General features: G+C 37.7%; 1 protein-coding gene across 8 annotated transcripts in view; it reads right to left on the bottom strand.

The window, feature by feature from the left end:
* Nucleotides 1–16,452, bottom strand: part of CACNA2D1 (calcium voltage-gated channel auxiliary subunit alpha2delta 1) — a 434,729-nt gene that overhangs the window by 183,245 nt on the left and 235,032 nt on the right. For all 8 annotated transcript variants that reach the window (XM_076360363.1, XM_076360445.1, XM_076360724.1 and 5 more), the window contains exon 6: nt 964–1,093. In XM_076360363.1, the coding sequence (XP_076216478.1) occupies nt 964–1,093 (130 nt within the window). The remainder of the gene's footprint in view (nt 1–963; nt 1,094–16,452) is intronic.

Here is a 16,452-nt window from a genome sequence, read left to right as displayed (position 1 = left end):
ATGAGCTACTATGATTCTTTCCCCCATCATACTGACATTTCCATTTTCATCCCTGTGTCATTTATATAAGCTGCACGAAACCGTGGCCATGAATTTTAAAGAGCTCAGGTCACATTAGGGTCTCTTTCCTCTTGATGAGATTTTGAAAGAGGAGAAAGACTGCATACTTGAAATTAGGATCCCAAATAAAAAAAAAAAAACACCTTAATAATATGGATCTTATTTCATTTTTCTTCCCCATTTTTAAAAAATGCAGCCATTTTGAATGCTGAAATGTCTTTTTATTGGATAATGATTTTTTTCTTGATGATGAGCACAGAAAAAGGAAGTTATTTTCATCTTGAAAGATAACTTAAATACTTAATTTTGAAATACAGTTAAAGATTCCTCAGCAGTATATGCATATATTTATATATTATTTTTCACATAGCTTAGAAAGAATTTATTCAGATTCTCTGCTAAAGTCTGTTACTGCAATTCTGGAACTGCACTGCATACAATATAAGTACTACTGTCTCACACAGCATGTTATTAGCCTGAACTGTATGTGCTTTTGGGATACTCAAAAATGTTTTCAGTACTCATCTCTGCCTGAGGCCAAAACCATGTAAAGAAGAGCTGTCAAGAATTGTTCGTATTAAATGAGAACAGAGCATAGAGAAAGAATGGATAAGAAAATTAGGATATGTAAGAGTTTTCTTTCACCTCCAGTTCCATTTCTGAAACTCAGATCCAATCCTAATGGATCTCTTTAACTGTGGCTCTTACTAATACATAAGATAAATCATATGCCTAATAGAGCACATATCCGAAGTACTATTGAAAGAAAAAGAGACAATATCAGCAAATCTGTACTAAAAATTGAGATGAAAATTGTGCTTGGAGTTTATTTGTTTTTAAGAATGGGACCCAAATAATAAGCTTACTATTAAAATAAAATCACTTTTTTCACATGCTACTTACAGCCTTCATAAATATCTGTTGGTATGTGGACTGCTGCATGTTGGTAAGATGTTTGCCGCCGGAAAACAGGATCTTCTTCAAATACTGGTCTGATTCTCTGGCTGCCAGATTCAGTGTCATTCTTTTCAGGCTTTTTAAAGAAAGACATGCAAAGGGCAAAATATTACAAAGTATGCTCAAAACATTTCCATTCACATTTGCCTCTTTTTACATAACAGACTCATAGCCTTTCTTTCTTAGCTAACATTTTGCATTATACCTTATACATATATACAACATTATACATTGTGTATAAACACACTTTTTTGCTCCAGGTCCAGAAATATTTGTGTATACTTTATTTTGAATTATGAGGTACCTAGTGCAACTCAGTGAAATGAAAAGCTGCAAAAGAAAAGTGAGAGCCTATCACCTTACACACCTAAATTTCATAAGTGCATGGAATTTTTATACCCATAATGCAAGGTAAATACTTTACCTTCTATTACGTGTAATAATTTGTACCGAATCTTAAATATAAATACTGTATAACTCATTTTTTCCTTCTGCAGATTATATAGTAAATCACAAATCTCAAAATGATACCACTAATATACATTTCGTAAATAGATTTTTGAGAAACACTGGTGCACATCCAGACAAAGAAAGGAAATGAAGCCTTCTTAGAACTTCTGATTGACATAGGTTTTCTCATTAGTTTATCTTAATAATAAGTCTCGATTAAATCTCCTGTACTCTCCTGGCTACAGCTTCCTGGGTGGAAAGATTCCCAAACACTCAGGTGCTCACCACCGCCTGCCTGCCTTGGATCCCCATCCTCCCTCACCTGTCTGCACCCTGGCTTCTTGATTCCTTCCAATTCGCCCAGTCATTTGGACTAGTTTTTAAAAATTGTGAAAAGCAGAGGCTTTTTCTAACTCAGCTACAAAAATTGCATGAAGTGTGGAAACCAAGGAGGTAGTGCAGGCCAAAGGGGAGGTTGCAATGTCTTCACGTGGCTCAGCTGCAGCTGGAACAGGAGGCCCCATGGCATGAGTAGACTGCCGCTCAAATCAATAATGAATCAACTATGATACCGAATGATTACTCAGGCCAGCAATTGTAGGCAATTATAAGGATATTTTTAATACTACAGAGTCGTCAGTTTTTGAAAATGTGTTATGCTTGAAAAATAGCGCTGACAAAGAAGCACCTGTCTGGTCAGTCAGGCATGTGTGTGCTGAGGCTATTCTTTATATACTACCACTGTGTCTATTACCCCCTATCAAAGTATAGACAGCTAAATTTTAACTTACCCACAAAGTAACCTAATTAAACTGCATATGTTTCCTCAACTGCTTCATCACAGGGTTATGGACAAATGTTATACTAAGTATAGGTTCAAATGTTGCCTGAAGTAAGCAGTGGTCTCAGATGGGTTTCAAGGAGGCGGTTTTGTTCAGAAACACAAAGGGCAGAACTCAATTAACCAGTGACATCCACTGAATTCAACAACATAGCAGTGTTGAGCTCATCACCCCAGGCTGCCTTCATAGTCAATGAAGAGAAATGGGCATTTTTAGAGTGCAATTCATCTCATCTCAATTAGACACCTATTTTCCCATGACATGAATCATGCCTTAGAAGTGCCTCCTTCTTTCCATTGACTATAAAGATAGCCCTAGGGCAATTTGCCTAGACAGAGAAATCGCAATGCAGCTGTCTAGAATTAGGTGAGATGAATCTCACAATACAAGTCTATTAAACTTCTGGAAGAAAAGAAGGTGGGTACTAATTTTGACTACTTTTATGCAGCATAGCTACTGTATCTTCTGCTAAGAAGTTGAACTTGTTACTTAGTACTTAACCCTGCTCTGGTGGATGAGACAGAAAGGAAAGCACAACTCCTAATACTCAAAGTAAGGGATGATCTTTTTTCTTTAAGCAAACCTACCACCAGGTAAAGTCCAGGTATATCATGGCAATAAATAATCTAAATTGATAAAATGTGTAAATGACCTAAAAACATTCTTCTCCTTGGAACACCTAAGACCACATGGTGCCTTTTACTTTCACGTGTGTGGTATTATTTTCATTAATAGTTCTAGTGGACACAATGACCTGCTGTTAGGGACATTGCCAGAAGCTTCTGAATATCATACTTTTGCATTGAGATGCTTCTAAGACAGTAATGTTTTCATTTTGGAATGTGGATAAGAAAAGCAGGCAGTACTTGTATAATGCAGCCTGAAATGCTATGATCCAGTATGCCACTCTCTTAAATCTACCAGAAAGTAAAACCATTTATCGGGTCTGGCTGGGATGGAGTTCATTTTCCCCATAGCAGCACTCATAATGCTGTGCTTTCTATTGGTAGCTAGAAAGGTGTTGATAACACACCAATGTTTTGGCTACTGCTGAGCAGTGCTCGCACAGCATCAAGGCTGTGTCTCCAACGTTCCCCCCTCACCAGTAGGCTTGGGGTGGGCAAGAAGGAAAGGCTGTGGATGTGGTCTACCTGGACTTCAGTAAGGCCTTTGACACCGTCTCCCACAGCATTCTCCTAGAGAAGCTGGCGGCTCACGGCTTAGACAGGTGGACTCTGCGCTGGGTCAAAAACTGGCTGGACGGCCAGGCCCAGAGAGTTGTGGTGAATGGAGTTCAATCCAGTTGGTGGCCAGTCACGAGCGGTGTCCCCCAGGGCTCAGTTTTGGGGCCGGTCTTGTTCAATCTCTTTCTCAATGATCTGGATGAGGGGATCGAGTGCACCCTCAGTAAGTTTGCAGATGACACCAAGTTGGGTGGGAGTGTTGATCTGCTCGAGGGTAGGAAGGCTCTGCAGAGGGACCTGGACAGGCTGGATCGATGGGCCCAGGCCAACTGTATGAGGTTTAACAAGGCCAAGTGCCGGGTCCTGCACTTGGGCCACAACAACCCCATGCAGCGCTACAGGCTTGGGGAAGAGTGGCTGGAAAGCTGCCTGGCGGAAAAGGACCTGGGGGTGCTGGTCGACAGCCGGCTGAACATGAGCCGGCAGTGTGCCCAGGCGGCCAAGAAGGCCAATGGCATCCTGGCCTGTATCAGAAATAGTGTGGCCAGCAGGAGTAGGGAAGTGATCGTGCCCCTGTACTCGGCACTGGTGAGGCCACCCCTCAAATACTGTGTTCAGTTTTGGGCCCCTCACTACAAGAAGGACGTTGACGTGCTGGAGTGTGTCCAGAGAAGGGCAACGAGGCTGGTGAAGGGTCTGGAGAACAAGTCTTCTGAGGAGCGGCTGAGGGAACTGGGGTTGTTTAGCCTGGAGAAAAGGAGGCTGAGGGGAGACCTCATCGCTCTCTACAACTCCCTGAAAGGAGGTTGTAGCAAGGCGGGTGTTGGTCTCTTCTCCGAAGTAACAAGTGATAGGACGAGAGGAAATGGCCTCAAGTTGCCCCAGGGGAGGTTTAGATTGGACGTGAGGAAAAATTTCTTTACTGAAAGAGTGGTTAAACATTGGCACAGGCTGCCCAGCGAAGTGGTGGAGTCACCAGCCCTGGAAGTATTTAAAAGACGAGTAGATGAGGCACTGAGGGACATGGTTTAGTGGGCATGGTGGTGTTGGGTTGACGGTTGGACTCGATGATCTTAGAGGTCTTTTCCAACCTTAATGATTCTATGATTCTATAAGTTGGGAGGGGACATAACTGGGACAGCTGACCCAAGCTGACCCAAGAGATATTCCATACCGTATGAAGTTGTGCTCAGCAATAAAAGCTAAGAGAAAGGAGGAGGGGAGGGAGGCATTTGTTATTAAGGCATTTATCTTCTGGAGCAACCGCTACGTGTACTGAGGCCCTACTTCCCAAGAAGTGGCTGGACATTGCCTGCTGCTGGGAAATAGAGAATAAATCTTTTTGTTTTCCTTTGCTTCCGTGCATGGCTTTTGCTTTTCTTTATTAAACTGCCTTTATCTTGACCCATGAATCTTTTGTCATCTTATTTTCTCCCCCCTGTCCTGCTGGGGAGGGGGAGTGATAGAGAGGGGAGTGATAGAGCGGCTTAGTGGGCACCTGGAGGCCAGCCAAGGTCAACCCACCACAAACCATTATAACTTTCTTTGAAGTGTACAAAGTGGAGCCAGGATCAGTAACAGTTTGTGTGTTCTATGATTTGAAATGACACAGCATTATGATAGCTTCAGACAATGTAATTTGGCTCAATTTTTACATAGGTTTTTGGTGGTTTTCTTCTTCTACATTATCACACAAACTTTTGCATCCTGATTGACTTTTCCCGGGAGCATTTTGTGGTGTACAACTCTGATATTGAAACAATGCATCTATCTGCCTCCCAAAACCCAGAGGCACCAAATGGTAAAATCCTTTAAAAGTTCTGTAGTTTCCTTCACACAGGATTAATTTTGCTCTTAAATCTAACAGTGTCCGTGCTAGTTCTGCACGCAACAGGCAAGTATCAGAAGCACTAGAGGCAAATTAATATTGCACTCACTTAGGTCACTACCTCCTGATCGGCAAGACTAATGCTGTGCCAGGCCTTACACATCCAATGTTTATAGTGGATCCTCCTATATAAAGTAAAAACTATTTAGTTTTCATTTGCAAAATTTATGAATCAGAAGTAACCTACATCTAAATTAGAAAAAAAAAAGATAAGGAAAGATTAAAAAGGAAAACCTCAATGTTATTAATTATTTTAGTCTGGTATTTCTATCAAAAGCCTGACAGATTGTGGCATTGGTTGGTACAGTTTTAATATCCAGTTAAACTTTGTTTTTAAGGAAAGTAGCAAAACACATATTTTGAAGGAAAGTAATACAGCATGTGAATATAATTAAAATCCAACTCCAAAGAATTTCTCTCTCAAGTCAGGAGCTGAAATGCAATCAATACTGGCACCGGAAAATCCCACAGGAGATAGTGGCTGAAGATTAATTTTCTATCTATTCAAACCTGGCCTTCAGTTATTGAATTACATTGTTACCTACCACTGACAGTCAGCAAAATAACTCACTCATTTCTCTGCAATGAATCTCCAGACCAATTTCTCCCTCCCTTGTGAGGCAGATAAAATCCATTTCTCTTTTCAGTTCACGTTTGTGCCATTTTAAGGCTTTTTTTTTTTTTAAATAAATAAAGTATTTTTTCATGTGTCTACTGTTCCCCATCAGAATAAAGGGAAATTGATATAGCAGCTAAAATTCAGGTAAAGTGGGTTCTTCTGTAGGTGTTTTTCATGATCTTCGCTAAATCACTTTTTCCATGATCTAAAATAAAGTGGAGGTTACTTTCTGTTTTTTGTAAGCCAAATACATAGCAGAAATAATTCAACTTCTCTCTCAAGGGCTTTGTGAACATAAATTAATGTGTGTACATGAGGTAACTGGAAGCTTTATGCCAAGAAGTATCACTGAAAGATGCATATAGAAAAGCAAACAACCATTAAAACAAAATGAAACAAGGTCATTTCAAGAAACTCTGACATAGTTTAGCTGCCCATTTCACTGCAGCCAAACGTATCCTGACTCCTTTCCACAGCATTCAGTTACTTTTCATCATCATAGCCATAGGAAGATGAGTGGATTGTGTATCTCTACTAGTAAATTTTCATTTAGTTGAAAAGCACTGGTTACTGTAGAAATGAGAAATATTTTTTCCACAAGTATAAAACATTGGGTTTTGCTTCTTGCAGCTGTTGAAAACTGAAGATCAGAAAACTGATATTAATTAAAAATTACCATCAATGAAAGACACAAAAAACCACAACCAAACTGAAGCAATCTTCAGTTGTTTCCTGAAAGCAGACTGTTTTCAGGAACAATGTAGAAGTTGCTCAAAGCATCAGGACAGATTTAGCATCAGGACAAAAGAATAAAAGGTAGATTTTTTTAAATTCCTGAACCAACATCCAGCAAGAAACAATGGCTCCTGCCTGCTTTCATACTTACGTAAAACAGAAAGGAATTTTCCATTGCCCTAGGGGACTGTGTTTTGCATAAAACCTCGCTGTCCCTATCAATGCCATTTTAGAGAATGAATACGGAAATGGAATTAGAATTGTTACGGTTTTAGGGACATCAAAATTCTTGCTCAGTCCTTCCTTTCTGTCTTTCCTTGCAGATTTCCAAAAGTTTCATATTTTAATCTCTATAAGTTTTATATTTTCATCAATCCCCTTTTGATTTCTGTTGAAATTTCTAAATGTAAAATTTTAAACAAGAGTCTCCCTGCCTATGCTTCTTGTAGTCTACTCCCAGACCTACTCTGTACAAATGAATGCTATCAGATACAAAATAAGCATAGAATTTTTCCTATGCTCAGTTCCTTACTCAAAATCAGTTTTGCTGTTTTGTTGGTTTTTTTTTTTCTCCCTGAGGAAAGTAATGCAGTAGAACTACATATGCAGCCCCTCCAGCACTGCTTGTGGTCCCATTAAAAAGTTACAGCTGGACCTGACAGGGAGAGTAAAATGAGATGTCACTTGAAGCACACGGCTCAGCAATATGCCTGCAGCAAGCAAAGGATGGGAACAGCTCTTCTAAGGACAAGATAGAGGGAAGTTAATTTTGAAGAGGCAGCTAGAATGCATTTCTAATAGCCATAGCATTTTCATAGCATTTTAGATAATGTCATGACCGCATTGCCTTCTGATACCTTTTTTATTTCCTTTTCACTAGATGTGATTTTCCAGCTGCGGGAAAACTGCCGAGTGCGTTTAGGTGGTTGTAACAGAACTGAGAACAGTTTACTTCATTTTTGTTTGTGTGTCAGTGGGGGACTGTGGTCTTCATTCAGCTACACTAAGATTTTAAGTAGAGTGACATCCTTCTGTCTACTCTCAGGGACAAAGCTCAACCAAAAGACTTATAAATAAAATAAGAAAACAATTGGCTCAGAACTTAAATATTCTTACTTTATCTGTTAGACAACAGAGAGTTGTTAAACGTAAGAATATACACACATATTCATATAGATAAACATAAGAATATATATAAAATATATATATAAGGTCTGGGTAGCTTCAGATGTAGGAAAATAGTTTTCTATTTGCAACTGTCAGTGTGTCATGCTTAAGGGCCATTTATTTAAAATATATATGAGTTGTTTTCAGTGCTTTTAGTGTTTCCCTATGCTTCCAATGTAGCAGCTGGTTACTGGATGTCAGTAAGAAAGTGACTGGAACTCTGGATTGAGTATTTACATTTTCAAAAGAAGAGTTTTATTTTATAGCAGTAATTTTATTTTCAGCATTCTGCCAACTGAATAATTTTAGTATGTATCAAATGTAGAGTCAAATTAATTAAAAAGCATTTATCTGCCTCTTAAGCCATTTTTCTGAATGCAAACTATCTTTTCTTGATATTCATTTCTATACATCTACTTACAGGCTTGTCCCTGTCTACTGTATACACAACTATATTATTTTTTATGGATGGTTCAAAACCCGCTCTATGCATTCATCTGACCTTCATGGTTCACAGCTTCTGATCAGAAGTTTTAGATATCCACAAAATTATTATATATCTAAAACATAATAGTGTTTTTTTTTTCTTTTTATCCCAACCTATTCACAATACTCACTGCATCATGAGCTTGGTTTTACGAATAAATGAATCCTTGATGTAATTAACTTATCAAATGTAAGGACTTGGAAATCTGGGGAGAGACTTTTTAGTAGGGCCTGTAGCGATTGGACAAGGGGGAATGGTTTTAAACTAAAAAAGGGTAGATTCAGACTAGACATAAAGAAGAAATTTTTTATGCTGAGGCTGGTGAAACCTCTGGCACAGGTTGCCCAGAGAGGTGGTGGATGCTCCATCCCTGGAAACGTTCAAGGTCAGGTTGGACGGGGGCAACCTGATCTAGTTGAAGATGTCGCTGCCCACGGCAGGGGGGTTGGACTAGATGACCTTTAAAGGTCCCTTCCAACCCAAACTATTCTATGATTCTATGAAAATCTGGCTCTCTTGTAGCATTTCAGTGAATTACATTTTAGAGAAACAGATGAAAGGATTGGGTTTTCCTAATTTCTTCAGGCAAAGAAAGTTTCAAAACAGAAATCCAAGCTTCTGGAAATCAACTTCTGTTTGAAAGAGTTGACGTTACATCTATGAGTGTGCCTTAAATACCACAACTCAGGGTATTATAGTTTCTTGTAAATAATACAACTATTTTCTTAATTTCTGACAAAAAGGAACATTATTAAGATATAAGAGATCATTTGGCAATAAGCTAAAAAAAAAAAAATCTGAAGGTGAAAAGATAGTAATAAAGGAATTAATGAAAAATATAACAGCAATTATTTTGAATTTCTAATGATTATACCAGCATTTTATCATCCATGTTGTGAAGAAAAACACTAAAAGGACTGATACAATTTTTATTTTGAATCATATCCACAGGACCTATCCTTGCATTTTGTAGCTATGCCTTACAAATCATTAAATAAAACTTTACAGTTCTGCAGGTAGGAAACTGGCAGAGTAGAAAAGGTAGTCAGCGTATGGCTGGTCAAGTATTAGAGAAGGAATTCTATGGTAGACTAGTGGTCCAAATGGGACAGAACATGGTAATACATCATGTTAAAAATTAAAATCTGTTTAACTAATACTTTTTCCACAGGAAGTGGAGTACACACATGCTGAGATTTACTCTTTTAAACTGAAGATAAAAATTCAGATTCTACTGCACTTACTAAATGGAACCTGTCATTCCATCTTGTAAGCCAAGACCATTCCTCCATCTCCTTGATGTTTACTTGAAAACTGAAAGTATAAGTTGCCTGAGTCAGTCTGCTCCTGCAACTAATGCCCACTGAGCTCAGGGAGACCACCTGTTTGCAACCACAGGCCCAAAGCAAGCAAGCCACAATACATGTGCCTCTGATTTGAAAAGGCAAAGAAGAGACTCTATTCTGTAAGTGTCCCAACAAGGTAAGGCTAAGGAGGTTAGATCGGGTGGCAGGATGAGGGGCTGAAAATCTGACGTCACCTAAGCATATTAGCAATTAATGTAATTTATTTTAAAGACCTATGCAAACAGCTTGTCTTTCTTAAAACTGACAATATTTTAGTGAGTTGGACTTAGTATGTGTTGAAACCTTGATTTCTTATTTAATAACCAGAAAAGAATTGGAAGTTATGTTCTTTTCTCATAATTACAGATTACAGCTGACCTTCACAGCAAAGCTGAATAAAGTCTGCTGTAGTAACATCAGTATGCAAAAATTAATTTCTGTCCTCTCCTATTTTCTCTTTAACTACAATGTCAGGTAAAATGAAATATGTATTTTAAATACCTAAGTACATAAGACATATAAGGCATATTTATCTTCCTAAAGATGTGTGACACTTCCTCACCACCCCCTAAGTCATCAGGAACCTCTCCCAATCCCCACAGTGTTTCAAGGATGATGGAGAACTGCTTCATGACAACATCAGCACCCCTGGATCCATCCCATCTGATCCCATGGACTTGTGTATGTCTGACATGCTTCAGTGGTCCCTAAATCTACCTTCTTCTGTTGTGGGAATAGCTTTTCTCCCACAGCTCTGCTGCCAGGCTAAGGCACTTGGTAGACTGAGGCAAAGAAGGCACCAAGTACCTCATCCTTGCTATGTCCTTAGGCACAAGGTACCCTCCCCACTGAGAAGTTTCTTTAGCTTTCCTTTTGATAACAGTGTTCTTAAAGAAGCACTTCTTGTTGCTCTTTATCTCCCTCAGCAATACAACCCCCAGCTGACTCTGCTAATTCTATCCCATCCTTGAAGGTTCAGGCAACATCTCATATCCTTCCTGGGTTGTATATCCTGGTCAGGAGTTCAGGAGTCATGTTGTGTAACCCCATCTGAACCTCTCAACTTGATTCTCTCCTATACGGGTGATGGCCTGGGAAAACTCAGGAGTTTAGGATCAGGGTGTTCACTACGAGACATTTTCCTGCCTGCCCTTAAGGTACCATGTATTGGACAGAACTACCTACTTCAGCATTGACTTTGATAGTGGCTTGACTGGATAAGATGATGTCATTAGCCAACACTAGGAATATATGGTCATATTAGAATAAAAGCACATCTTACTATAACTGATTAAAATGTTACAAGCAGTTCAGAAAAGCCCAGTGAATTATTAAAAACAAAAAAATCCGTTAAAATTCATAGCTTCCTTCAAATTACTGTAGTCACATCCCACTAGGGTACTCAAACATATGTAATAAAATAAAATAAAAATATCCATTGTTGACAAAAGTCTCGTAGAATACTTGGTCATCTACAATTTCAAGACCAAAATGCACTCTGGATAATTTAGATTTTTCATATATCATCCAATTAAATTTCAAACTAGAGATTGTTCTACTGTTATTGGAATAAATTACACTGCCTACCTTTTACCACCCCCACATCTGATTAAAGATCATATCCCTGGAGAATAAGAACTGTTAAATCATCTTAATGCTTCATTGGGAATTAGTTATAATACCCACTGAATGTGAACATTTAATTAATTTGATTTTTTCATCTGATGCAGTTGTCTTTGCCATGATTTGCTAAGCTATCAACTGCATGATTTGCTAAGCTATCAACTGATCCTGTTTCACAGCCCCTTCTTACCTTCAGTCATACTGGTTAGGTCCAGATTTTGTACATCTTGCAGCATACTAATTGGTTATTGCTCTTTCTTCTTAATTTGTACTGTCTTCTGTGTCAATAACAACATTAATAACAGTAAGGCCCTGCTTTGAGAAGGAGGTTGGACTACATGACCTCTAGAAGCCCTCCTAATCTAATTTTTTTCTGTGATTCTCTGAGTTAACACTAATTGGGCTCAAAACACTATACAAACATCACTCACTAATTCATGCTCACATAAATATAATGCAGCTTTTCACTAATTAAATGCCAGCTGTATCTAGGTAGATAAAAGCAGCAGGTAAAACTAAACCATCCACTGACCTCTGGGTTACATATGGACCATAGACTTTCCCTGCAGACTAAATACTGTATAATAATTTAAGTAAACTGCCATAACACTATGTAAGACTATTTATATGTTTTTTAAAAATGCTAGTATGGTGAAAACCTAAGAGTGCAATAAATTAGAAGAATAGCATTCACAGAGACTGAGGGAAATTTTAGAAGGATATTCTGCCCAAGAAGAGAAGCACATCAGAAGGGAAGAAAAAAAAAAAGAAAAAAAAAGGGAAGAAGAAACAGGTCAACCTTTAGATGTTGAAAGAGCTAAAAAAAAAGTCAGCAAAAGAAAATACCTTTGTAAAAGGTCAGCTGAAGCCCAGTACAACATTTTTTAGGGTCTGGACAATGTGATTCCCCACTGGATTAAAAGTTATTTGCAATACACACCATAAAGGAGAGCTGCAAGAGTAGCTTTAATCCACCTTTTCACATACCAACACTAAAACCTCTGAAAGACTTCAAGTCACAAGACAAAAGCAGAAGCACAGATGGGCTTTCATAGCCACGTGCGCAAGAAATATTTCTGAAGCTAAACCCCAGATTGCTTCCTACTCAGCCCTACTCAAGCCATGACTCAGGTGCAGAACTACAGAGTAAATGACCTTGCATAAAATGAGAGGCTTCAATTCTGAAGCTCTGCTGCTTTGCCATACTTACGGCAAGCACTGGAAACTAGAGATGTTAATGAAGAGAACTGCAGGAAAGGATAACACTGGATACAGTAAGAAAGCCTTATACTTCATAGAATAGACTGATCATCCACTTACAAACACCTACAAATGGAATGCTTTATATTAGATATGGTTGTCTTCTTCAGTCTATTTTTTTTTCATCTGTTCTCCAAAAAACAACAGGGACAGAGCACGTTGAGAACAGATATGTGGAAAGGCCAGGGAAAGTGATCCGGCCATTTGGAGATTATATTGGCCAGTTCAGAAATACTCTCATTTGCAGAGTCAGGGCAGGGAAGGAACAGGTGAGGAACTGCATTTCAGATCACTTAAACTACAGGGAACTCCCTGAAAATTCCAAAACAGTGCAATGCGTAGAGTATTTCCTGTTTGAGGATATATTAGGAATCATAAACGACTCTGAAATTATCTCCAAGAAAGCCAATATGGTATTATGTCTCCGAGTAAAGCAGCATTTCACATCATCTGAGGAAAGCAAAACTACATATTAATCTCACAATCAACTAATAATAATTGTATACACTTCCCAGAATGGGATTCCAGATACCCATATACAAACTGAATATTAAAGCCAATTTTGTAACTATAATATTTACCTCATCTCAGCCACACTTATGATTAAGGGTTCATTTAGGCATTTATTTCATCTGAGATATGAGTAAGCAGTAGATCAGCAGAACCACAGAGGACACAGCTATCAGCACATTATCTTTCTGGTTTTTTATTTTCTTAAACTTGAAAACACAACTCAAAGATTTTGGTGATTTAGCTATCTTGAGTCTTAGTAGTAAATCTTAATAAAATATTTTAAGTGCGCCATTCCAGTCTTCTTGATCTGACTTGCAATTTCAAAGCCTACTTCTACATTCAATCAATCATATGAAAACATCAGATTCAGTCACTCATTTTGTTTTGTTCCACTTAAAAATCTCAATGTGACCAGCACATTTCAAAGTGGCATGTCAAAACACTCATACAACATTGCTATCTATAATCAGGCAACAAAGCACTCGCTAAAAATCACTACTTCAAATGCTATAAACATTCTATAACAAGTTCAGTTTTGGAGTTGCTTTTATTTACCAACAAACAATTACACTGCATTCACTGCAATTGTTATCACTCATGCATTTGATATTAGTAGGAAATATCCTGAAGGAAGAAATTTTCTATTAAACTGATGAATCACTAGCTTTAGGGCTGAATTCTGATCTTTGGTGTGGCATAAACTTAGCCTCCATGGGGACACTTCAAGCACTGCTCTTTTGTGCAAATTTGCCTTCAAGATAGGATTCTCCGCGTTAAGAACATCTTCATCTTTTTTAGGACACTGACAACTACAGTTATCACTCGCCATTATTATTTCATAACTCTGTTTCACAGGTAGGAGATAGCTTTGGGGCAGTCATATATTTCATTATCATGTATTTTTCATTGCAGCCTCGAACGTATATTCATTTGGGAGAAGAGGAGACTTGCACAAATATGAATAAAGGAATATAAACCTGACATCTAGTTTTTTAACCAGAATACTAAAAAAAAGAAAAAAAAGAAGAGGAAAAAAAGGCAAGAACCCCTGCTCCCTGTGGCAACAGATCATTATAATTTCAATAGGAAGCTCAAAGGAATGCCTTTTCTCCCTATGGGTTGGACTCAAGCTTACCTATAGTGCCTTGAAATGGAAAGACCTGACATGTTTCCCAGTGATACTTGGAAAAAGGCACACGTTTCTCGGAGAACAATGCAAAAAGTCCTGTCACTAAAGCAGCCAATGTCAATCATGCCCTCACTATCAATTCCGATGGTCATTTTCCAAAGAATGTCATCCAAATCACACTGTTAGAAATGATAACACTGGATTCCAGACGTGAAAGAGGAAACTACACAGAAAATAAAAATGGAGTATGCATTTTCCTAAAAGACCTGGAAGTCACGGTACCATGAAATTACTAGAAATAAGAACAATAAGTCCTTTTGTATAAAAAGGATGAACACCAGATGTAAGACCAAAGAACATAAAAATATGGTTTTCCTGCTTACTGCTCCTCCCCAAATACTAAAGATAAGATGCTTTGCAATATCTTATAACAGGATTTTTCCACATCTCCACTACAGCGAGAAGTGTATGTTTTAACCATAAACATTCTTTTTGTTATACACTGCAGTGAGAGAGATACAACACCCCATAGCGAAATTACTTTGTTACATAAAAAAAGATAAAATATGGATCCACCTTTTTAGGGCAGTTCATTTACAAATATATTAAATGGAAATTTTTCAATGTAGGTACCAAAGTAAGTATGTTCTAGGATATTTAGAATATAACTTAAAAGAGTAACATCTATGAATATGTTGTATATTTGAGAAGCACAGGACAGAGGCTTGGAATACTCTCAGGAATGAAAAAGTGCAACAACCAAGAATTATTTTCTAAAAATGGAAATAAGTTAGGGCATCTATGGGAATCTATCAAATTTTTCCCTCTTCATTTCATAAAATTTTAAATGTATTATAGACTCAATTATTAATTTTGAGTACTACATGCCAGTACCAAAAAATATTGGTTAATATTCAAGATATATTTTAATAAAAATGAAAATATAGTTGAAAAATATGACATTTATTACAGATTAGCAATTCCTGTTCTAATGAAACTTCTCTAAGGCGTTAAAAATGTTCACTATATAGGTGTATCAACAGTCCTACTCTGACAGTCTTTCATAATGGAAGATATAATTTATACTAGCACGAATGTTCTTTCACTCTTATAGCTTAGGCCAGTCTATGAGCGTTTGCTGGCAAAACGTCTCCCTTGTCTATATAAAAAAAGGCTGGAATAGGGCATTTGTCTGTATAGCTAATACCAGTTACAGTGATAAGGAAAAAAACAACAACAAAAAAACCCCAAGAAATTCCATGTCATATCGCCAAGAATCAGAAAAATTTTGGCACAGATACAGTCTAAGTTGTCAAAGAGTTCAAATTCAAAAAATCTCCATCAAACATCAGTCAACTAATATTTCAGTCTCTTTACAAACAGCCATTAGCCCATTTCAGTATCATGATTCTCCAAGAATGTACAAAAAACCATCTAAAACAAGTGCTAAATGGTGTTTTCCAGTGAAATTTTCACATGCCTAATTCTACCACATACCATCAAGAGATGCAACGTTAAACAGAAGATATGAGAACTAGGTATGTAAATATATGTAAATATTATTTAATCAGCTATCTGCAATACCTTGTCCTGCTGAAAAACCCTAGTAGGTTCAGAAGGAGAAGAAAATTAATCTAAAAATAGCTGCAACTGACACACATGAAGAACAGCAACAACAAAAATAATCCCTAACGTGACCTGCTATACGTACAAGGGCTACTTGTTGGCACCTTCTTGAGTGCAGAGGTATACAAATCACATTTATTGTCAAGTTATCTAACTATACTTTCCAATCTGTATGAAATATACTTTGCCCACTTTCTCATCATAAGTGAGAATAGCTGGGGCAAATTCTTTATGGCTCATATTAACAATTTTTTTCAGCATCAAAGAAATAAAGGACAAAGAGAAGATAAAAAGAAACATGACGTATCATAATTGTGACTGTAGCTATTTCACATAGTTACCTGTGATGTTATAATGTCAAACAGTATTAGTTGTCATACAATGAAAGCAGAGGGAATAAGAGCACCACACAACTTTAGATAAGGAAGTTAGCTGGCTACTATTCCTAGGCTGCCCCACTGTAAAAGGAGACTAGGTCTTCTACAGCCTAGCACTTAAGCTCATCCTAAATTATTTGAAACTAATTTCCTACTGGAAGTGCCTATTCTTCACTGTCTATGAAATTT

This window comes from Aptenodytes patagonicus, chromosome 1 (assembly GCF_965638725.1).
Source record: "Aptenodytes patagonicus chromosome 1, bAptPat1.pri.cur, whole genome shotgun sequence".
Classification (NCBI taxonomy): domain Eukaryota; kingdom Metazoa; phylum Chordata; class Aves; order Sphenisciformes; family Spheniscidae; genus Aptenodytes; species Aptenodytes patagonicus.
Note: the sequence above shows the minus strand (reverse complement) of the source record. Positions and strands in the feature narration are given on the sequence as shown.